This window comes from Rattus norvegicus, chromosome 1 (genome assembly GCF_036323735.1).
Source record: "Rattus norvegicus strain BN/NHsdMcwi chromosome 1, GRCr8, whole genome shotgun sequence".
NCBI classification, from domain to species: Eukaryota; Metazoa; Chordata; class Mammalia; order Rodentia; family Muridae; genus Rattus; species Rattus norvegicus.
The window spans coordinates 191,646,391-191,669,101 of record NC_086019.1 but is presented as its reverse complement, the minus strand read 5'-3'; the positions used below and the strand labels follow the sequence as shown (position 1 = coordinate 191,669,101).

Genomic DNA, 22,711 nt, shown 5'->3' with positions numbered 1-22,711 from the left:
CCTTGTGATCCAGGGATGTGGTCATAGGTTTCAGTGGTCACCATGAAAATGCAGGGTTATGAACAAAGAGTAAATGATCCTATTGTGAGAATAAGAAGAGGCAATAGACGATTGGCCAGTTTAGCAAAAGAAGGTTTCAAACACTAAGACGTCAGATAACTGATTTGTTGGTAAAAACAATCCGTTGTCAGCTAGCATGGGAAAAACTAGCTACGATAGCTCGTGCTTAACCTTTGTGAATCAATGACAAAGGAACTATTGCCTTGGGCTGAGGATGAATTTGTGGAAAGATGGGGAAGTTTCCATTAGGTGTGGCTTTCAAAAGAAAAATCTATAATCGATAATCATTGTAATTTTCCTTTGTATAGTGATTTTAATCTGTTTTTTGTCGTGATTGGTTTTTGGAGAATACGTGACTTGTAGCTATGAGGTGATCTTTTTTTTTTTTCTTGCATAGAGGATTTTTGTCTTTGGTATAAAAGGGCCAAGAGAAAAATAAAATTGTTGAAGCCTTGCTTCACCCACCAAGTGTATGTGAGTGTACGCCTGCTTGACACGGTCACCTCTCCTCCTTGGATCGCGCTGAACATGGCAGGAGCTGGCCTCTGACAGCCAAGACTGGTCTCGAACTAATTACACAGCTGAGAATGACCTTGAACTGCTGTCCTTCCTGTCCTTCCAGCTCCGGAGTACTGAGATTAGAGATGTGTGTCTCCAAACCTGTCTATGCAGAGCTGGGAGATGAAGCTGGCACTGATTGCAAGCCAGGCAAGGACTATACCAACTCAACTACCTGACCAACTTCTTTCTTCTCAGCCTTTTAAACTCTTTATTTTCGTTATAAGCATCCCTCAGGGGTTTCTAGTTGAGTGTCCCTATTGATGAACCACACTGAGCATTTTCTCACGGCTTCTCAGCCGCATACACATCTATGAAGAAATGTTCATTCGAATCCTTTGCCTGTCTTCTGCCCGAGGTGCCACCTGTACCTGTCCAGCCGTAACTGTGCTTCGTAGAACGTTGACACTTGGACTATGTCAGATGCTTGATTCGTTTACATTTCCTCTCATTCTCTGAATTGTTTTATTTTTCTTGATAATTTCCTGTGGTAAACAAATTTTTTATGATGTCAAATTTTTTCTTCCCTTTTTTTCCTGCTTGTACCTTTCCAATTTACTTTTTATTTTATGTGCGCAAGGGTTTTGCCTGCCTGCCTGCCTGTCTGTGCACCACATGTGCCTTCAGTGCCTGAGGCAGCCAGAAGAGGATGCTGGATCCCCTGAAAACAGAGTTACAGATGTTTGGAAGCAACCAAGTCTGTTCCTGGAACCGAAGAGAATCCAGGTCCTTGGCAATAATGGTATGGGCTCTTAATCGCTGACAGCAAGTGCTCTAACCACTGACCCATCTCTCCAGCTGCTCCTTCCTTCCTCGCTTCTTTTGAGGGAGTCTCAACTTAAAAGTTCCTAAGAAGCTGGGCTTCGTGGTGCACCCCTTTAATACCAGCACTGGAGAGGCAGAGGCAGACAGATGTCTGTGGATTTGAGGTCATCATGGTCTACATAGAGAGAGACCCTGTTCCTAAGGTTCCTAAGAAAGTTCCAGAATCACTACAGGATTCTGCAACCCTGTTCCTACTATCTACCCAGGAGAAATGAAAACATAAACCCATACAAGCACACACGAGTGAAGGGCCAGAGCAGCACTGTTCACAGCCCTAAAGTAGAAATAAGTCAGATGCCTATCACGGTGTGAACAGGCAAACCCTGATACAGCTTGATTTGGGTGGGGAGGTGTCTTTTTCTTTTTCTTTTTCTTCCTTCTCCTCCTCCCTTTCCTCCTCTTCCTGCTTGTAGCCCATGCTGGCCTTAAATTCGTTATAGCCAAGGCTGTATCAAGTTTTTGTTGTTATTGTTGTTTTGTTTTTAGGCAAGGTCCCACTATGTAGCCCTGGCTAACCTAAAAACCAATATGTAGACAAGGCTGGCCTAGAACTCATCTCTAGAAACCTGCTTGTCTCTGCCTCTTAAGTGCTAGGATTAAAGGTGTGCACCACCACACCCAGCCTTATAGTTGAGGATGACTTTGAACTTCTGATCCTCCTGCCTCTACGCCCTGAGGACCTGGATTACACCTTACACCCATTTTACAAAACACTGAGGCTCAAACCCGATGTCTCCTGCATGCTAGGCAAACATCCTGCCTAAAACACTGAGCCAGTGGTCAAGATCAGGCATTTCAGGGGCTGGAGATAGCCCAGTGGTTAGGAGCACGGACTGCTCTTCCAGAGGTCCTGAGTTCAATTCCCAGCAACCACATGGTGGCTCACAACCATCTGTAATGGGATCCGATGCTCTCTTCTGGTGTGTCTGAAGACAACTGCAGTGTACTCATATACATAAAATTAATAAATAAATAAATCTTTTTTAAAAAGGTTAATTTACCAAAAACAAAAGATCAGGCATTTCCAGGTTCTTGGTCTCTTAGACATAAAACTAAAATAAGGACGCATAGATGTGCAAAGTAGCAGGATAACTTTACTGAGAGCAAAGCAACATCAGAGAGGAATCTGGCAGGCAGACAGCAGACAGGAATTAGGGCACCCCAGGCTTCTTAGAGTGTTCAGAGTTTTCTCTTATGGGCTTGAAGAGAAGTTTAGTCCCTAGTGGCACAGTTCTGGTGAGTCTCTCTTTTGATTAATTAGGTCATTGATAATTTTTCTACTGTACGAAGTCCCTTCCCATAATGCATCTGATTTTAATGCTATGATTTCCCAATTATGCATAGGTATAAGCGGGTAAGTTGGGGACTCTCTGTAAGAGTTTATTTAAGGATACAGTTTTATCTCATTGCTCACATTCCCAAAACCAGGTCAAACCAGCTCTTGTGTTCTCATACCTGGACGTTTTGAGAATATACTAGAACAGAAACTGTCTAAATGTGATTGTTGATAGGGTCAGGGTGTTTATACTATTGTTCAGAGAAGGTGTATGTGCGCCTGACTCAGGCGGGGATCCAGGGCGTTGCTAAGAACGTTAGGTGGAGAGGGCTCTGTGCAGAGTTCATTTAGGTAATGGATCTAGGCTGCCAAGTTTGTTATTGGAAGGAGAGGGGAGGGGTTATAAATGCAGTCAAGTGGAGTCTCCTGTACTCAACTATTCCTAGGCTCCGCCTCCTCGCCGATGTTCGTCTACTTATAGCAGTTTCCGATTATCATAGTAATATTGAGTTCTTGCCTTTCTGTCTCTTCCCCTTTTCCTCCTCCTCCTCCTCCTCCTCCTCCTCCTCCTCCTCCTCCTCCTCCTCCTCCTCCTCCTCCTCCTCCTCCTCCTTCTTTTTTGTTGTTGTTGTTTTTTAAATGGGGGCTTGGTGCGTGTGGCCCAGGTTGGCCTCCTGAAAGTCAGGATGAGAGGCATACATCACCGTGTTCTGCTTCAGAAATAACCCTTTTGCTTAAGAAAAATCAGTCAAATTAAATTTTTTAAATTAATAGTGCAGATGGGTAACCAGACATGGCAATATGCTGGAGCCCTGCAGGCAGCCAGGGCAGTGATGAGGCTGAAGGAGACATCGTTGTCAGGGGAGGCTTCACGGACGAGGCACAGTTCAGCTGGGCTGTGAAGGCGGGAGCTGCGTGTGACGTGCGCATGGAGGGAGGGGCCAAGAGAATCAGGAGGCCAGGTCATCTTTGGCTGTACAGTGAGTTTCAGACCAGCCCGAGAGAGCTGAGATCCTATCTCAAAAAAGAAAAGGGGGGTGTGTGTGGTGGGAGGCAGGCAGAATGGTTGGTCTGGTGTAGGGAAACAGAGCAGACGATTCTGAAAGGCGTTGCCTGGTGAAGAACAAGGAACAACTGTGGGAGACGCAAGGGTTGGGTAATTAATGTTGACTTGAGAATTGCCCACACTGGAGTACAGGGAAAAGCCTGGGGTGAGCCCTGGCAGGCTTCTTTTGAGGCAGGGTTTTTCTGTGTAGCCTTGGCTGGCCTAGAGCTCACTCTGTAGACCGGGCTAAGCTCAGATGCCAGAATCTTCTTACCTCGGCGTCCAGCACCGGGATGGAAGGCATGCGCCATTATACCAGCTCCACTGCACGTTTCCTGACTTGTCCTGGAAGCCCTGCCCAGGCATAGAAGATTCCTTATTTGAGCCTCGTGTCCTGAAAAGAAGCTCCTAGCATAGCTCATTGAGCACAGCAACCTCCAGGCAAGGAGGGTCCATCTTCCTCAGTGTCAACTCCAGGAAACTACCAGCCTTGCCATGAGGCAGCAAGCCTGGGGCAAGCAGCACTGGTCTCCCTCAGCCTTTGTACCCTGCCCTCTATGGTGCCTACTTCAGAGGAACAGAGGGTTCCTGCTTTTCTGCTCACAGGCCAAGGTCTGTAAATTCCTACTGCAGAGCGCTTTTCTGGGAAAGAAAACTAATTCTTGCTACATGCTCAGACTAGCACTATGTCATTGAGCTGCCCAACCCTTAGCTACTAAGGTTCAATCCTTCTCCCAAGAACAGGCAGTAAAATCTGTGGGCTCACAGTGCAGAGACATGGATCAGGTTCACTCAGGTACCCCAAGTCCTGCACTTGGGCATGAGCTTCAGTATTGAGGGGCCCTGTGGAAGAATGGTAAATCATTTCTGAAACATGGCCAGGGGTTTGTTCATAAAAGGTATAGGGAAGAGTCACCTTATCCTTCCCAAAGTTCCCCTGCCAGGGCCATACACAGGTACCATACCAGCTGCCCACAGGCAAGGAGACATCACCGTTTTGTATATGGTCAGTGCATCGCCTGCCTCCGTAAGAGCAGGACCACTCATTCCTCACTATCCCTGGGGAAAGGTTTGGCCTGGTGGACTTTTTTTGCCCTCTCCAGTGCCTTGCCCTGAGTTCTGGATCAAGAGTAGGAACACACATAGGATCCACTGTGCAAGCCCAGACACAGCTGAACCCATCCAAGAATGATGGGTTGGAACCATGGGGGCCCCGAGGGTTCAGTCCAGTTGCATTGTGCGCCACTGGCTTCTTATCAGGACGTTGGCAGGCAGCTGTTGTTGTTGGAGGTCAAACAGCACCAACACACAGTAAGTAGTTAACAAGTATAACTGTGGCCAGGCATGGTGGCATGTGCCTTTAATTCCAGCACTTACGAGGAAGAGGCAGGTGGCTCCCTGTGACTTTGAGGTCAGTCTGGTCTCCATTAATTCAAGGCCAGTCAAGCCACAGATACTGAATGGGATCCTATTTCAAAAGCCTAAAGAAGTAAACAAAACATAAGGGTATCAGAAGATACATCTCACAGCCCTTGTATTTCTTACTGTGAGCTTGGGGGGCCCAGATGAAGGATGAAAGAAAGCTCCTCTATGGTTAAGTCAGCAGGAAGAGCATTCATGAGTGACCGTGACTCAGCTTCAGGACTGAACAGGAGCAACAGGGCTGGGGCGCCTTGTAAGGAAGGAAGCTTCTGCCTGTCTCCAGCCGGTGTGTGACAAGTGAGCGTATTGAATATATTGCCATTGTCGGGTCCCAGACCATATTCACTCACTGCGGCTCCCCTCTGCTTTCCTCCTGCCTACCCTAAACTCCTGCAGCCTGGGGTTCCCTCCCCACCCTCCCCAGCTTTCAGCCACAGGCTGTCCTTGTCCTCTTGGATCTCTTTGATCTCTTGCTCCCTCTCTTCATCTCTTGCTCCCCCCCCCCCCCATGACCCAGTTCAGTCTACTGGCCTTATTTAGTCTACTGCTTTCTCTCCCTGCTCTGGACTCCTCCTGATGACTCTGGCTATACTCTGCCTCATCTCTATAATAAAAACCTTCTCCTCAGCCATATTGGAAAGGACATTTCCTCATTTTCATTCAGGTACAGTCTTTGGATTCCTCATCGAAGCAGGGAATTCGGATGTGACTCTTTTGAGATCGTCTTATTACCATAAGTATTGCCCATACTTATTGCCCAAAGTGGTCTCAAACTTCTAGACTCAAGTGATTCTCCTGCCTCAGTTTCCTGCTTTTGCTGAGACTAAAGGTGCAAATACTACGCCTGGTTTTTATGTACTAATTGTTGAAAGTAGCAATTAACTCGAAAAAAACGGAAAGCAAACAAGCAGAAGCTCAGCGGCCTAATTAGCCTCTGTTCTGCACCTCCAGCCAGCAGCTACTCTGGTTCTCCCTGCCCCAGGGCTGGGCCCAGCTTTTGCAGTCTGCCCAACAAATTGAGTACAGGCTACAATTGCTTTGGGCCCCTGGGGGACACAGCAGGGAACACACAGAACACAAAAGACAAACACTTGCTCAAGCAAAGACGACTAGACTAGCACATATGTAGAGCAATTTGTAAAAAGAGACGGCATAGTTTTTAAGTTCCCTGCCACAGGGTATGAGGAACCAAGGAAGTAGGGGACCAAGGCCTGCAAAGACCTGACTGTGTGGGAGGAGTTAAGGGAACTACCAGAAGCTGAAATAACCTAGAGACTAAAGGGAAGGCAGGTTAAGGGAGCTGGCACTGGGAAGTCTGAAGCCACACTCTAACCCCAGACACCTTGAGAATGTATTCTGACACTAGGTTGTTCCAGCCTTAGCATTCCTGTCACCACCCTGGTCAGATAGTCTTTTCCAGCTTCATATGATTTCTTTGTATGTGGCACATACACACATGTGTATATGTACATGTACATGTACTCAACACATACACATACAGTCTATTGTGAGTCTGGGGTCTTTCAGAGATTCATCAGCCAGTAATTTTTTTAAAATAATTTATTTTTATGTATATAAGTACACTGTAGCTGTCTTCAGAAACCAGAAGAGGGCATCAGATCCCATTACAGATGGTTGTGAGCCACCATGTGGGTGCTGGGATTTGAACTCAGAACCTCTGGAAGAGCAGTCAGTGCTCTTTTTTTTTTTTTTTCCCTTTTCTTTTTTTCGGAGCTGGGGACCGAACCCAGGGCCTTGCGCTTGCTAGGCAAGCGCTCTACCACTGAGCTAAATCCCCAATCCCCTCAGTCAGTGCTCTTACCCACTGTGCCATCTCTCCAGCCACCTAACTTCTTCTTCTTCTTTTTTTTTTTTTTAATAAGTAAGAGGCTTAAAATTACTGCCAGACTATACCAGAAACTCAGAATTTTCTGCCTATGGCCCATATTTATTGTTAATCCAGAATTTATTTAAAAAGGAAGAAGCCACATAGTTACAGAGTTATAGCCTTTGGGGGCTCAGGGTTAGGGAGTTAATTCACATCCTGCCTTTGTGGAAGCAGGGCCTAACTCCGTCAACAGATATCCCGCAGGTGCTGCAGTTTTCTCCAGTGAGTGAGCAGTTGAGCAGTTTTGGTTTTTTGTTTTTTGTTTTTTTTAAAGCAAAACTAGTGGTTAGTTCCCAGGGCCCATTGTCTTGCAAGGACAATAGAGGCATTTCTTAAGATTAGCTCAACTGTTTAGGGAAGTCCCTATCTTGGGCAAGTTTGCTGTCAGGGTACATTTCACAAACTAGCAGTTTACAAACCAAAGCAATTTTCTCATGGATTCGTCAAGTACAGCAGTCTTTACATTTTGAACGTGTTATTCACGATCACAAGACAATATTCTTTTTTTTTTTTTTTGGTTCTTTTTTTTCGGAGCTGGAGACCGAACCCAGGGCCTTGCGCTTCCTAGGTAAGCGCTCTACCACTGAGCTAAATCCCCAGCCCCAACAATATTCATTTTAACACAGTGTAGCCTCACTGTATAGCCTAGGTTGTCTTTTTCCCTCATAAATTTATTTATTCATTTTTCATCCTGATTGCTGCCCCCACCCCAGTCCTGCCCCTATCCTGCTTCCCTGTTCCCTCCACACTGTGTGCCCCCTCTCCCGGGCCCCCCCCCCCGTTCCCTCCCCTCCCGGGAACATCAAGCACTGGTGCTTCCTCTCCCACTAAGGCAAGGCAGCCCAGGTAGGGGAATGAGAGCTACAGGTTGGCAAAAGCTTTACAGACAGTCCCTGCTCCAGTTGTGGAGGACCCACATGAAGACCCAGCTACACATCTGTTACATATGTGGGGGAGGCGGGTTTGGCCCACCCTGATATATGTTCCCCTAGGTTGGTCTTACTTCTTGGTGTTTCTCCTGTGTCAGCCTCCAGAGTGCTAGCTAGTCTCCCAGCTATGCACTCCCATACGGGGTTTGAAACTGATTTATTCATTTGTTTCTGGTTTGAAGCGGGTCCTATTGTGCAACCCAGGCTTGGAACTTATTTGTTTATTTGTTTATTTATGGTTTGAAACCGGTTCTATTGTGCATCCCAGGCTGATCTTGAACTCCAACTCTTGATTCTCCTGCCTCAGCCTACTAATGGCTACAGACTACAGATAGAGCTTAGCTACTATTGAACTTTTTGACAGTAGAATGTTCAATTGTTGTTCAACTCTGGTCTCCTCACATCTGGGATCATTTAAAAATGCGGCGTCACATTTTATCTCACATTTCATGTCTTGATTGCCTTTGCCTGTAAAATGGGGGTGATTCAGTGTCCTCTCTCAGGATTGTGGTGAGGAGAAAATGTGAGACAAGCTGGAAAGGTTTGGGAGCCCTGCGAGGTTCCTTGTTTATTTAGAAACAGGGTCTCACTAGGTAGCCCTGGCTAGCTTGGAGCTATGTGGGCCACGACTATTTCGAATCTTCTGATCCTCCTGCGGCTGCCTCCCAAGCCATGGAATTGCAGCAATTCGACACTACTTCTGGCTCCCTAAGTTTTTGGAAAGATCGCCCTGCAGTGAATTGTGTACCTTACCCCGAGATGATGGGAATAATGTTGCCTTGGCCAGGAACCCTACATTGGCTTTTCTGCTGCCACCCAGGACATCAGTTTCTTCCTGCAAGGAGACCAGGCAGGTGGGGATGAGAGGTAGGTAAGAGGGTCACGTAGGTAGCCCAAGGTAGCCTTGTCTGGCGTATCAGCATCTGCTCTTACCGCTAGGTCGGCCCACCCAACCTTTGCTTCCACCTCCTGGTCACCAACCCAGGCAAACCAGCCCCAATCCAGGGTGAGTCCAAACAAAGGCGGGTCTCAGGGGACCCGCGGCGGCCGAATCTGAGATCAGCTTAACTAGTCGGCTGGCAGAGCCTTTGGAGAAAGAGTATGGCCAGAAATCCGGAGATCTTCGCCGGCCTCTGAGCTCCCCCAAAAGCTGATCTTCCGTGATACCACTAGACACAGGGAGAGGGGCGTCATCAGCCGCCACCTTCCTTCCATACCCACCCCCCATTTTTTTTCCCAGGCTGTGGGAGGCAAAGGGTTAAATCCCATAGAGCTGATGTTCTGACTCCAGGCTAGAGGGGCCCGGGAAGCTGGGGTCACTTCCTGCTCCGTCCCAGTCACCCTGAACTGGTCCCCGGGTCCTCAGCCTGGAATCACCCCTTGAGGAGGACCCTAGAGTTCCCGGCATCCAGTCCGTCCCCCGAGGCAGGGCACTTAAGGGGTTAAGTCCCCTGGGGCTGGCCTCTGCCTTTCGGCTTTTCCCAGACCCCACAGCCGTGAGTTGGGGCCGCCTGGGTTCCCGGGGTGGCCTGGAGGCCCGGGACAGCCGCCGGGGAACAATAGGGCCAAGGAGGCGGCGACGGGCGAGGGGCGCAGACCGGGCCCGGGGCGGCGGGGGGCGGCGGCCGGGGGATTGTGGGAACCGCGCGAGGGCCGCCGTGGGGGAGGGGAGACGCGCGCGCCCAGAGAGTGAGTCTGGCCGGGGGCGGCGAGGCGGCCGCCGCTCTCCGGGTGCGGGGCAGCCTGGGCGTCCGCTGTGGGGAGGGAACGCCGGCGGTCCGGCTGAGCTTTGGGAGCCGGGAACAGGGTGGGTGCTCCCGCCCGGAGGCGCTCTAGCCCTGGTCCGCTCCGGTGCGGGGGGCGGCGTCGAGGGCGGTCTCGCTGCCTCCTGGTCAGGGTCACCCTGGGCCGCGCGCACCTCCGCGGAAGGCAGCCGCCTCGGGTCGCCCTTCCCGCCTCGGTCTTCTGGGGGTCGTCCGGGGCGAGAGGCTGGCGCTCTTGGGCCTGGGCTGGTTCCCAGTAGTAGTCACCTCCCAGTCTTTGCTACTTGCATGTGGCCTTGTTATTAACTCTTTCCCTTCTACGGTAGGCCCTTAAGTTTCTCAGTCCCAGTATCTAAGCTCCTACCTGTCTCCCATCAGCTCAGCAGGGTATCTTTCTCCCCTCCAGTGGCTCCCATCTCCCCTAAAAACACTTAAGAGATGGGGATGGCTGTGAAGGTGAAATTTATTTTCTTTCTTTACTCTAACTTATGTGTCTGCTGCATTAGCGGTGGTCAGCAGCTCTACCTGCTTCACACCCCAGCTGCCTCCTGGTGAGCTTTGCCCTCTCTTTCGTCCTTGTGCACAAAGTACTATGCACACTGTCACCCCAAGGGCAGACTATTCTAGGGATTCCGTTAGTTAGATGTGAGTGCCCTCCTGCAGTTTGCTCCTGTGGACCTGTTCCCTCTCCTGGGAATCACCCCGGGGATTTTGAGTGACAGATATGATTCCTTTCCCTGGGGGCTCACTCTGAGTTCCTTTTCTGACATTGATTTGCAAACTGATCTTAAAAGACATTGAACCAGATAGGCGTTCCGGGAGCAAGGGGTGTCTAGGTTATTTTGTCATCCAGCGAAGTTTTTACTGGGTACCTGTCCTAGGCGTGTGATGGCCCATTAACAGAAAGACTAAGGTGGAAGGATGCGTCCCAGGGGGTCTGGATGGCCTTGGGGACATGGGTACCCAGAGCTCAGAGGCATAGCTTCTCAGACTTCCTCACCGGGTCCGACTTTTAGACTTTTACAATGGAGGGAATCGGGCTTCCCTGAACATCCCCAGCTCATTCTCAGGCTGTCTGAACTTTCCTACTACTCTCCTGCCACGAGCCCACAAGTATGAGTCTCATGTGACTCTCAAGGTCACTCCATGCCACAGGGCAAGCCAAACACAGAGCACTGAATTTGTGGTCTTAACTCTGTTACTTCCCACTTTGGGGCCTTGGAGATATCTCCCCCAGTGTCCACTTACTAATCTGTAAAATGGACAACTGACTCCCGAGTCTCCCAAGGCAGTGGAAAAAAGAAGACACCTGGTAGTCACCCTGTGTTCCCACACTCTTGCGTCCCTCCCCTCCTTTCTCCTTCATTTTGTTTGAGACAAGGTCTCATGTAGCTGGGACTAACCTTGAACTTCTGATTCTCTGGTTTGTATCTCCCAAGTATGCCACCAAGTCAGGCCTCCCTTATCCATTCCTTCTCCTTTGCCTTGGTCTCCTGGTGGAGTCCCTGACTTCAGACTCCCCTTCCCACCCATAGGCAAGCCTCTTTCTCTGCTTGGATAATGGCAAAGTGCCTCCAGTCTTTTTGAGGAGCTGTCCCTTCGGGGAAACTTTTTTTTTTTTAACCCTTTAAAAATCGTCAGTCTCAGTTCTCTCTGGGGCTCATAAGGGAAAAGTTTATTGCTCTCAATTAGCAGTCCCATAAAGGAAGAAAATTGGAGTCTTAATGAGCTTCCTCTGATTTGCAAAATAGCACCTTTCCAAGCCTCTGGGCATCAGATGTGTGGGGTGAAAGCCTGCCTCCCCTCTGAATGTTGGATAGTGCTCCAGCCTGCAGTGTAGGTACTCAGGGTTATGACTGATGTGTTTTAATTGACTCTACATGCACTGAGTTGCTTCATTGCAATCTTTAAGATTTTAAGATTTGCAGTATTTGGAAGCAGGCCTTTGGGGTCAAGGGGCTCAGAGAGAAATGATGCCAGAGAGGTGAGTGGCAGGTCCCCGAGAGTCACACAAGTGGAAGTAAAAGCACAAAACCAAGTGGCATTGTATACCCATCTCTCCCCACCAGAGACCCTGGAACCTTCAGAGTCCGGAGCTCTGGGATGGAGCCTGAGACCGTGCTGTGGGGCCCAGATCTGCAGGGTCCTGAAGAGAGCCGGAACAATGTTCACAGAGGTGAGGGGTAGAGGGGACTGTGGCTTCGGCTCAGGGAGGGACCCAAACACTGGGCAGTCACAGGGGAGGGAAGAGAGACCAGACCCTATGTTCTGAAAGGAGATTGGGGCTGGAGATTCCCTTTCTGTCTGTAGGTGCTGAAAGTGGGAACGAAGAGGAGAGCCCTCAGCAGGAAAGTTCTGGGGAGGAGATCATCTTGGGAGATCCAGCTCAGAGTCCAGAATCCAAGGACCCATCAGAGATGCCCCTGGAGAGCCCCTCCCAGGATGCCTCAGCCCCTCAGGACTCCCCAACCCCACTGGGTTCTTCCAGCTCCTTAGATCACCAGACCCCTATGGACCCATCAGCCCCTGAGGTAGTCCCTTCCCCATCAGAGTGGACCAAGGAGACCAGTTGGCAGTGGGGGACCTTCACCACCTGGAACAGCACACCAGCAGTCACTGCCAGTGAACCCAGCCTGCGAGAGCTGGTGCAGGGACGCCCATCTGGGGCTGAGAAGCCATACATCTGCAACGAGTGTGGCAAGAGCTTTAGCCAGTGGTCCAAACTGCTGCGGCACCAGCGAATCCACACGGGTGAGCGGCCCAACACGTGCTCAGAGTGCGGCAAGAGCTTCACGCAGAGCTCACACCTGGTACAGCACCAGCGCACACACACGGGTGAGAAGCCCTACAAGTGCCCTGACTGTGGCAAGTGCTTCAGCTGGAGCTCTAATCTAGTACAGCACCAGCGCACACACACGGGTGAGAAGCCCTACAAGTGCACTGAGTGCGAGAAAGCCTTCACACAAAGCACCAACCTCATCAAGCACCAGCGGTCCCACACTGGCGAGAAGCCCTACAAGTGTGGCGAGTGCCGCCGTGCTTTCTACCGCAGCTCGGACCTCATCCAGCACCAGGCCACGCACACGGGTGAAAAGCCCTACAAATGCCCGGAGTGTGGAAAGCGCTTTGGCCAGAATCACAACCTGCTCAAACACCAGAAGATCCACGCGGGAGAGAAGCCCTATCGCTGCACTGAGTGTGGCAAGAGCTTCATCCAGAGCTCAGAGCTGACGCAGCACCAGCGTACGCACACTGGGGAGAAGCCCTATGAGTGTCTGGAGTGTGGCAAGAGTTTTGGCCACAGCTCTACGCTCATCAAGCACCAGCGGACACACTTACGCGAGGACCCCTTCAAGTGCCCGGTCTGTGGCAAGACCTTCACACTGAGTGCCACACTGCTGCGTCATCAGCGCACGCACACAGGTGAGAGGCCCTATAAGTGCCCCGAGTGCGGCAAGAGCTTCAGTGTCAGCTCTAACCTCATCAACCACCAGCGCATCCACCGTGGGGAGAGGCCATACATCTGTGCTGACTGCGGCAAAAGCTTCATCATGAGCTCCACCCTGATCCGCCACCAACGTATCCACACCGGTGAGAAGCCCTATAAGTGCTCTGACTGTGGCAAGAGCTTCATCCGCAGCTCTCACCTCATCCAGCACCGCCGCACGCACACGGGTGAGAAGCCCTACAAGTGTCCAGAGTGCGGCAAGAGCTTCAGCCAGAGCTCCAACCTCATCACGCACGTCCGCACACACATGGACGAGAACCTCTTCGTGTGCTCCGACTGCGGCAAGGCCTTCCTGGAGGCTCAAGAGCTGGAGCAGCACCGCGTGATTCATGAGAGAGGCAAGACACCTGCCCGGAGAGCTCAGGGTGACGGCTTGCTAGGGCTTGGAGATCCTGCCCTGATGACTCCACCACCGGGAGCCAAACCCCACAAGTGTCTGGTCTGTGGAAAGGGCTTCAATGATGAAGGCATCTTCATGCAGCACCAGAGGATTCATGTTGGAGAAAACCCCTACAAAAATGCAGACGGCCTCATAGCACACCCAGCCCCCAAGCCTCAACAGTTCCGCCCCTCCAGGCTCCCCTTTGGAGGCAATTCACTCCCAGGTGCTTCGGAGAGCAGAGCTGACCCCCCAGGACAGCCCTCGAAGGTGCCTGAGGGTCAGGAGGGCTTGGGCCAAAGGCTAGGTCAACCCTCTTCTAAGTGCTATGTTTGTTCCCACTGTGGAGAAAGCTTCCTTGACAGGGCTGTGCTCCTGCAACATCAGCTCACCCATGGGAATGAAAAGCCCTTTCTCTTTCCCGAGTGTAGGATCGGCCGTGGGGAAGCCGCAGGACCCAGCCCCTTCCTAAACGCAAAGCCCTTTAAATGCCCAGAATGCAAAAAAAGCTTTGGCCTCAGCTCTGAGCTGCTGCAGCACCAGAAAGTCCATGCGGGTGGGAAATCCCAGAAGAGCTCTGAGCTGGGGAAGAGCTCTTCAGTCCTGTTAGAGCATCTCAGGAGTCCCCTGGGAGCCAGACCCTACAGCTGCTCTGACTGTGGGGCCTCCTTCCTTGATCGACTAGCTCTTACACGACACCAGGAAACCCACACTCACGAAAGGGCCCCCACTCCTGAGGATCCCCCTTCAGAGTCAGCCTCCCTGTCTACAAACCAGGAAGTTGAGGGAGAAGCCTCTACCCCCCCAAAGAGCAGCAGCCACAGGGAAGAGGAAAGTCCCAAAACTGTTTTGGAGAAAAAGCCCTATCTGTGCCCTGAGTGTGGAGATGGCTTCACGGAAGTTGCAACACTCCTTCTCCATAGGAGCTGTCACCCCGGTGTCTCCCTGTGAAGTAGGTCTGGCGACCAGGGACCACTCTCTCCTGATAAATTATGGGGAAAAGGAGGCCAGCCCCACCAGATCATAGAGAAGTAGAGGGTCAAGAACCCTGGGAAGAAATAGTGAGTTTGCATCCGTGAGGAGAAGCCTAAGAGATTGTGGGTGAGAACCACTTACAAGCCGTAGAGAAAAACTGCTGGGTTATAAGCCCTATATATGTAGGAAAAAAGCCCTTTAAGTCTGTAGCAGAGAAATCTTATAAACCATAGTGGGTAAAAGCCCTATTAAATGTAGAAAGAGGTTCTAACGTCTCTAGACAACCCCATAAAACTGTATCAAACCCTTATCAGAATCCGTGGGTGGGGGAGGAATGGGGAATACAGCTCTACAGCTGGGCACTGACTTGTGAGGTGACCCTCAGATGACAGAGGAAACAGTCTTCCCAGTCAGTATTCCCTCCTGTGACAGGAAAAGTGCTCAGAGGGAAGCCATACAGTAGAGGAAAGCTGAAGAACTAGAATAAGAAGAAAAATGGGGAGGAAAGACCAGGCGCTTCCAAACTCAAAGATGAGACGATGAAAAAAGGTGTCTTGTCGCACTGGGGGTTTTTGGTGGGGGTATAAGGCCAATCTTAGGTAAATTGTATGTACTAGGGGAAGGAAGACTGGGGGTCCCTTATCAGTAAGATTCCCCAAGTGGGAAAGAAACAGAAATGACAAGCCATTTTAAAGGCTGGAGTTTGGGGTGTTTCAAACCCTCAAGTGTAAGGATACTGAGTACATGCAGAGAAACCACCTCAGACATTAGGGAAGTTCCATTTGTTTGAAGGGAAGCAAACCAGGGTGGAGAGGCCGCAGATGGAAGCCAGTGTCAGTTTCTCCTCGTTCCCGGGAGCTTGTTAAACTCCAAGTGCAAGCACATCCCAGGTCGTGCTGTTCGTATCCTCAGACAGGCAGGACCAGCCTTTCTCCAGCCCAGCTGGAAATGTCTACTCTGAGAGGCCTCTGGGGTTGCAAGGGGCCTCTGCCACATTCTCAGGTCTCACAGGTTTTACCTGGAAGCTAACTGCCACAAGTCTTACTGCAGTGGCAACCCGTTCCCTCAGATTCTGTCCTCAGTGGAGAGAGCCACTCGCTGCTAGTCAACTTCCAAAGAATAAATTCCTTCAGAAATTCAAGGCTTGTATGTGCTTGTCCTCCCTAGATGCCTACAAGTCCATGAGAGCCACTTGTGGGTGATGAGGGACGGCAAGACAACAGTAGAGACAGCTTTGATTTACCAGCACTTGACTTAAACCTCAGCCTTTGGTGGGAACTTGGTGTAAGGCTGCCGGCAGGACAAGCCAGGCTGCACGTGGTAGACGTCCTGACACAGCAGAGACTGGACCCGGGTTCCTGGAGAGGCAATGGATACTTGACACCTTCATCCCCAGTACTTGGATGTCCCTGAAGTGTGGTGGCCAAATTTGATTTTTGGCTCCAGAAAGGGACCGATTCCACCCTTTGGCCTCTCTCTCCTTAGCCAGAAACTTGTGAAGGGAAATATAAGAAACACTCTCCTAGCAGGCCCATCTCCTCCTCAGACACTACAGGATGGACGCTTCATTAATGCAGCCAAACCTGCTCATGTGACTGGAGCTGTGTGATGGAGCAGAGAGTCTGGCTGTATCAAGTGTTGAAGAACTGGGGTGAGAAACAAAGTAACAAAGACCCTTAGAGATGGGGAGGACTTTCCGTGGTACTTGGGTGGCAAAGGGAATGTCCTCAGCCTGGTGCTGGCATTAGCAACTCACCGTCCAAAGAAGCAAGATGGAGACTCCAAGTGATACATATGGCCCTTTAGGAATCCTGTGCCCAGACTTGACCTGGATTCCTACAAAGCTGGGGAGCAGACCTCTAATTCTCTTACCTAAAAGTTCAAAAGGCAGAGACCCATCACCCTTCAGCTATCCTGTCCCCAAAGGGATGACCCGCAAAATTTAAAGGACCAAAATGTAGAATACTGGGAGAAAAAAAAATACTGGGGAGAGAGAAAAGGCAGGTCTTAGACAATTACAGAGACAGCCTTGCTAGAGTCCTAAGTGCCAGGCAGGGGAGCACCAAGGAGACTGGGAGGAGCCTGTTTGTCTACTGACAGAAATGTTGATAAAGGGGATATCCCTATGATATGGAGTAGATACTCCCCTAAGTATAAGCTGATTTGTTCCCTTCTAAGACGGTAGCAGAAACTAGAGAGAAATCCTTTGTAAAACTAGGAACAGATTCCCTCAGACACAGATCTGAACCTCTGTCATCGGAAGAGTGCTGGAGGGCAGGTGGTCAGTGTAGTCATGGCTGACTGTAGACTATGGAAGACTAAGATGTAGCTTATGTAATAGGATGCTCACCTGTTCTGGAGACAGTGGGGCTATGCTCGACTCCAGTACTGAATGGACCATGTAGATAGGTTCCTGGGCTTCCTTGTAGAAAGGGGGGCAGAGCAGAAACCTTGTGGGGAGACCTGTTCTCTTGGTCAACCCTCTCAGTTCCAGCTACACCACAGGACGACCTAACTGGCTCAGGAAAAGGTCCACCAGAATTAAGTCTGGAAGGCACAATGGAGTCAACTTTGTACCAGACCTAGAGCCCTCAGAAGTGCCCTTGGGGAAGAGCCCAGCACCCGTAGGCAAAGGAGTGCAAACATAGGAGAGGGGTGGAGCTGATCTGCACTTAAGGTGAGACTTAGAACTGATGTTGAATGCAGACAGTAACTCGTAAAGTACTGGGTGTGAATCGTGAATCGGGGTGAGGATTTGAAACCATCCTGACTACCCCACCCTAGTCTGAAGTGGGTGGCTCCCAGAAGTCTTAGCCCCCACAAAGGAAGCCACGCTCACCTCACTTGTCCCCATGGAGTGAAGGGAAGTCCCATTTTGAGTGTTGTGTGTCAGTAACAGTGTTGTGTCACCTGTGGTCATGTTGAATAGTTGGAGAATAAAGGGAATACGATTTCCTAGGTGTTATTACTTTTTATCTCCTTGTTCAGCCAACAGCAAAGTTGTTCACTTCCAGAACTAGGGCCCATGGGACCCCAAAAGCTCAGTATTGTCCCATTTGCCTTTCCCCAGGGGCCTTATGCTTCCTGTCCAGTGTTTGCTTGTAGAAGGTTGACAGGTTTATAGAACTTTAACATTCAGTCCCTGTGAGAGAGGTCTGGTAAACTGCATGGCTGCCTCGGGGCTCTAGTCCTGGTTAACTTGGGCCCAGCTTTGCAACCTCTTTGGCAGCTTCTCTGGCTACAACACCCACAACCTCCCCTGTAACACAGGGAGAGCTCCCAGGTCCTCATCCTCAGAGCTGGCAGCTACCTCTCTGAGTTCTCATGGATCCTGGGTCTAGCTCAGCCTCTCCTGCAACCTGTCCTCTTTGAGTGGTACCCTGGCTTGTTGTCCCATCCCCAGGATAGCCCAAAGGTTCTTGCCATGGGGCAGGCTGGGGCTCTACAAAGTGCAGCCATTTACCTAAGACCCACAAGTAAGTCATGGCGAAAAGTTAGAGTGACCTGGAGATCTTTGGGCCACCTCACACCGGCCATGCCTTTTCTTCTTGTGGTTGGGACTACTAAAAGGAAGCCCTCACGCCCGGCTGGCTTCAGCACTGTCTGTCTTCTGAGTCTGGTCATGGCCATCGAGTGGCTGCCTTGATCAACACTAGCCACAGCCTGTCTCTTAAGGACTCTGGTGAAGGCAGAAAGGTGGATGCATAAATAGTGTGCACGTGTGTTCTATTTGCATGTGCTTGGGCATCGTGCACAGGCAGCACCTGCAGAGGCCTGAAGAGGGCGTCAGATCCCCTAGAACTAGAATTACAAATGGTTGTTAGTTGCCATTGTGTGCTGGGAATTGGACCCATGTCCTTTGGAAGAGCAGTCAGGGCTCTTAAGGCCATGTTCACCAGCCATTCCTCCTGTCCTCCCTTGGACTTTATTGTACCTCTATCCCAAATCCCAGAATAAGCTGTCATTCTTTCCCTTTCTGTTCCAGGAATATGGGTGGGTGTGGTGGGGAGGGGTAATTGCCATTTCATGTTCCTGGGTCCCGAGTCCTGAGAACACTAAGGAACTCCAATGAGAGGGGGACCAGAGCAATACCTGATTTAAAGGCCAGAGGCCATGACTGTTAAAGTAGGTTGGATGACAGTTGGAACTAACTACAGGGCATTGGGCCTCAAGAAGGAGGGATCCTCTAGATGGAAGTCAGGAGTGGGGTGGGGATAGAGGTTCAAACAGTTAGGGATTGACGCAGAGCAGTCTGGGGCTCAAATTTCACAGGGACTGCCTAAGATCATGGGAAAATAGATACATAACAGTAACAAAATTACAGTTATGAAGTAGCAACAAAGTAATTTTATGGTTGGGGTCACCACAGCAGGAGGAATTGCATTAAAGTGTCTTAGCATTAGAAAGGTTGAGAACCAATGGATGGAGATGCAGCTACAGAGCAGAGGCCAAAGCCTGAGGAGGGTTAGTGCTGTGAGGAGTCGGGGGAGAGCGAGCATCCCTCATACTCCTTAGTGAGAGGGGAAGGGAGCATCCCTCATACTCCTTAAACAGTGGGTTTCAGGCCTGGAGCTTGGGAAGGAACTGTAGGTACAGCCAACCTATGCTGTTGGCTCTTGATAGACACCTCAGAGAAAGGCAAAGTGCAAAGGGAAGTCTGGTTAGGGTTGAAGGAAGAGATCAGAAGGCAGTGAGCACGATGAAAAGACCAGGAGTATAGCACCAAAGGCTTGGGTAAGTTCTGAGAATAGTCCCCATCAACTGCTCTCAGAGGCAGTTGCCTTAGCTCCGGCTGAAATAGGATCATATCCAATACCGAAGCCACTTGCTTGGAGCTGGCCAGGGGAGGTTCTGACTCAGGATCTCTGACTTGAGAGAAAAAAGCTTGAGTCTTTTAAGACCGATCTACACCAGTTTGACAGACTGATGGTTTGTTTTCATGGCCCTGCCAAGATGGCAATACTGTTCCAGGCACAGGGATGCCCATTCAACTTGAGCTTGACATGAGGAAAAGGCTTTATGTTGGAAGTTACCACCCCACATGAAACTTTGAGTACCCCTAACCCATCTATTTGAGGACTCCCCTCTGAGGGAATGGTGTCCATTACTTAGATCATGCTGGGAGAGAGAGGTGATACCCCAGGGCTCAGGCCCCTTAAGACTACTAGCTCAGTTCTTCTAGCTCTAGGTTTGGTCTCTATGATGCAATATCCTGCGTTTCCCCCACCTTTCCCACCCCAGCACTCCAGCCGGGGTGGCCTTCATGGTGGCCCAATGTCATCTCCTGCTGCTACTCGTGGTTCCGCGAGCGTTCCCATCGCTGCCAGCTGCACGCCGGAGGTCACCGTAGCCCGCATATCTGTCTCCAGTCCAACTTGGTTCGGCCACTGCGACCCCACTGAAACCAGGCGCAGTCAGATAGCCGAAAGGGCCCGGAGTCCTCACGAAGGAAAGACTTCGGAAAAGGTTGAAGAGCCTAGAGAAGGTATGGCTGTTGCTAAGCCTGAGGCTACAACCATGGCTATGACTGCTGCTCCTACGCCCACCTCACCCTCGCTTAGTTCTGGTCATGGAGCTAATCCCAGCGTGACTACTGTAAAAGCGCCACCGGAAGAGTCGACAGCGCTCTGAACCTAGAGACAACACTCCACGTTTGAGCAAACGGTTTCCAAGGGTCCAGCTAATAGCCTAAGCAGGCACAATGAAAAGCCACCCTGCTGAGTTGTCGTGGTCTGTGTGTTCCCAGAGTAGGGGTGGGTAAAGCCTGCAAGTAATACTGAAATGTGGCCAACAGAGAAACTTGGTCCCGGAAGGTAAAGGACTACATATCCCAGAATGCAACCCACAAAGGTTGCTATCCATATGGCCAATGCCAGGGAAAGGGCATAGACAACCCATATTCAAAAGCTTTTCCATTGTGAAGGAGGTGGGGGTGGGGGTGTCCTTGAAGATTTGCTTGCTACTGCTAACCCAAGTAGTTATCCTGTGGGCTGGAATGGGCTCTCAAATGTGTCCAGCTCCCAACCAACACAGGGACGTGCTTGCCAGGTGTAGCAGTTAGACTTCGGTTTAGACCAAGAGGACCGGCTTCTCTCAGCCTAGGGTTGGGTATTTATTCATAACAATTAGCAGCCCATACACGACGCCTCTAGAGCAGAGGCTGTGAGTCCAAAAGATCCTGTAGCTATCTGCAGCGCCATCTCCCAGCTCCACTAGGTCCTGTCTCTAGTGTTCAGGAGTACCAGTGCAGGCTAGCTGGAGGACAGGCCAAGCTCTTCTACCTGGAATGACTGGAAGTGCTAGATTGTCTCTTCCCTCCTGGTAAGTTGCACCTCCACAATTAAGACCACCAGGATGAAAGAAAGCAGGGCTAGGGCCAGGTACTCAAGGGACCATCAGGATGTGTGAGGAAGGGTAAAGTGGGCTTAGGAGAAAAGCAGGAGATTGGAAAGTGTCTGGCTAAAAAAAAAAAAAAAAAAAAATTGATGACCCTGAATCAGACTATGAGCAGGCAGTGTCCGTAACTGCAGAGTGTCCCTGAAGAGGGCAGACACCCAGGAGTGCACCTTCTTAACACAAAAGCTACACAAGGGTACAGCAAACTCCACTGGAAGGCTAAATCCCTGCCAGGCCGAGGGCTGAGGAGGTGAAGAAAGGCTCCCTGGGTCAGGACCCAATGCCACGCAAGTGGTCCCTGGTCACTACTGAGCTTGTGCAGGCTTGTGGTGAGCCCTCTCCTGGTGGAGGGATCCCCTTTAGGGGCAAGGATGTATCTGCCTTCTCAGTAGAAACAGGTCTGGCCAGCTCCCGAGGTTACAGTGGGATGTTGTGAACCCGGGAGTCCCAGAGGCTGCAGATGTGACATTCAGGAGATGGCACTCAGCTCGGTTAGTCCCACCTCTCCTGCATGCACCAGTGGCCCCAAACCATCTCGGCATAGAGGGGCTGGGCTCATGGAGTCTGGAAGGGAGGTTGGGGCCATTGCCCCCGGGGGAGTGGGGAGCTGGGGGCACAGCCCCTAGGGTATATGGATGTTTCAAAGTCCCCTGAGTTTCAGGTTCAGCTGATGTACACACGGTGGAAGTCGTGGGCACCAAAGGCAGCGTTGCACTTGGGACACTTCCTCTGGCGGGCCTCATAGCGGCCCCGCACACATTCAAAGCAGAAGACGTGGAAGCACTTGGTAAGCACAGCGTCCTTCTTGCGGGTGTTACAGCAGGGGCAGGTCAGCCGGGCCTAGACCAAACACACACATTAAGTTTGGAGCAACTCTGACAGGCCCCAGACTCCAGTCTAAGCCCACCAAGTGGTTGAGGCTTCTAATGTGACCGTAACTTCTGAAGTGGGAACCAGCAGAGCAGGAGCCAGGCTCAGAGCCAAGTTTTCAAAATTCCAAACTAGCCCAAGTCACTTAGGCCTGTAGCCCCCAGCACTCAGAAGACTGTGACCATGGTCAGCCAAGGTCACACAGTACAACCATCTTCAAAAACAAGACAAAACCAACCAACCAACAAACAAAAAACAAAACAAAACAAAAAAACAAAACAAAAAACAAAACAAAACAAAACAAAAAAACCCAAACTAGAAAAGTAGCAGAGTCTAGGTTCTCCTAAGGACAGGGGTCCAGCCTGAACTCCATCTCTTGCCTTATCAGCTTTTTTGGGCGAAATCCCCACTGGTCACTTCTTTTCTGCTGTACCTGCTCAGTCACTCCTGAACAGGGTAGAGCATGAGAACCATGCTCTCTGCAGACTTGGTCAGACCTACCCCTGGAACCCAGGCCCTGCTGTGCACTTTCCCCAGTGCCACCAGGAGGCCTCAGATTCGGCTCTAGTCACTACCTTGGGTGAGCACTGCATGGCAAGTGTCTGGCCCATCTGGAGTCTCAGTCAGCCATCTCAACTCCTCCAGATTACTGTTTCCCAATCTCTCAGGACAGTGCCATCCACACTGTTGCCTTCCCCGAGAAGGCCCAATGGGGGAATAGCTCATCACTGACTCTGCCACCCTCTCCACTACAGAGACCCTTGTTCCCCCCAAGTTCACAGAGTCTCAGCAGCATCTGGCAGGGATTGGCTGGCTC

General features: G+C 50.7%; 3 protein-coding genes across 9 annotated transcripts in view; 2 read left to right on the top strand and 1 right to left on the bottom strand.

The window, feature by feature from the left end:
* Positions 1-20,349, top strand: part of Zfp629 (zinc finger protein 629) — a 40,330-nt gene extending 19,981 nt beyond the window's left edge. For 2 of the 5 annotated variants that reach the window (XM_039078379.2, XM_039078370.2), the window contains 2 exons: positions 11,836-11,942; positions 12,077-20,349. In XM_039078379.2, the coding sequence (XP_038934307.1) occupies positions 11,870-11,942; positions 12,077-14,604 (2,601 nt within the window). In that variant the 5' untranslated portion in view covers positions 11,836-11,869 and the 3' untranslated portion in view covers positions 14,605-20,349. Of the gene's footprint in view, positions 1-7,955; positions 8,871-9,359; positions 9,500-11,835; positions 11,943-12,076 lie in introns of those variants that run through there. The other 3 variants (XR_010052963.1, XM_006230272.5, NM_001107551.2) reach the window with 3 other exon arrangements.
* Positions 19,871-22,711, bottom strand: part of Rnf40 (ring finger protein 40) — a 16,244-nt gene continuing 13,403 nt past the window's right edge. For 2 of the 3 annotated variants that reach the window (XM_006230219.5, XM_039102448.2), the window contains one exon: positions 19,871-21,864. In XM_006230219.5, coding sequence (XP_006230281.1) covers positions 21,688-21,864 — 177 coding nt within the window. In that variant the 3' untranslated portion in view covers positions 19,871-21,687. 3 annotated transcript variants of the gene reach the window in all.
* Positions 21,673-22,711, top strand: part of Cfap119 (cilia and flagella associated protein 119) — a 19,768-nt gene continuing 18,729 nt past the window's right edge. The window contains exon 1 of the mRNA XM_039091721.1: positions 21,673-21,811. The gene's annotated coding sequence lies outside the window, so the exon portion shown is untranslated. The remainder of the gene's footprint in view (positions 21,812-22,711) is intronic.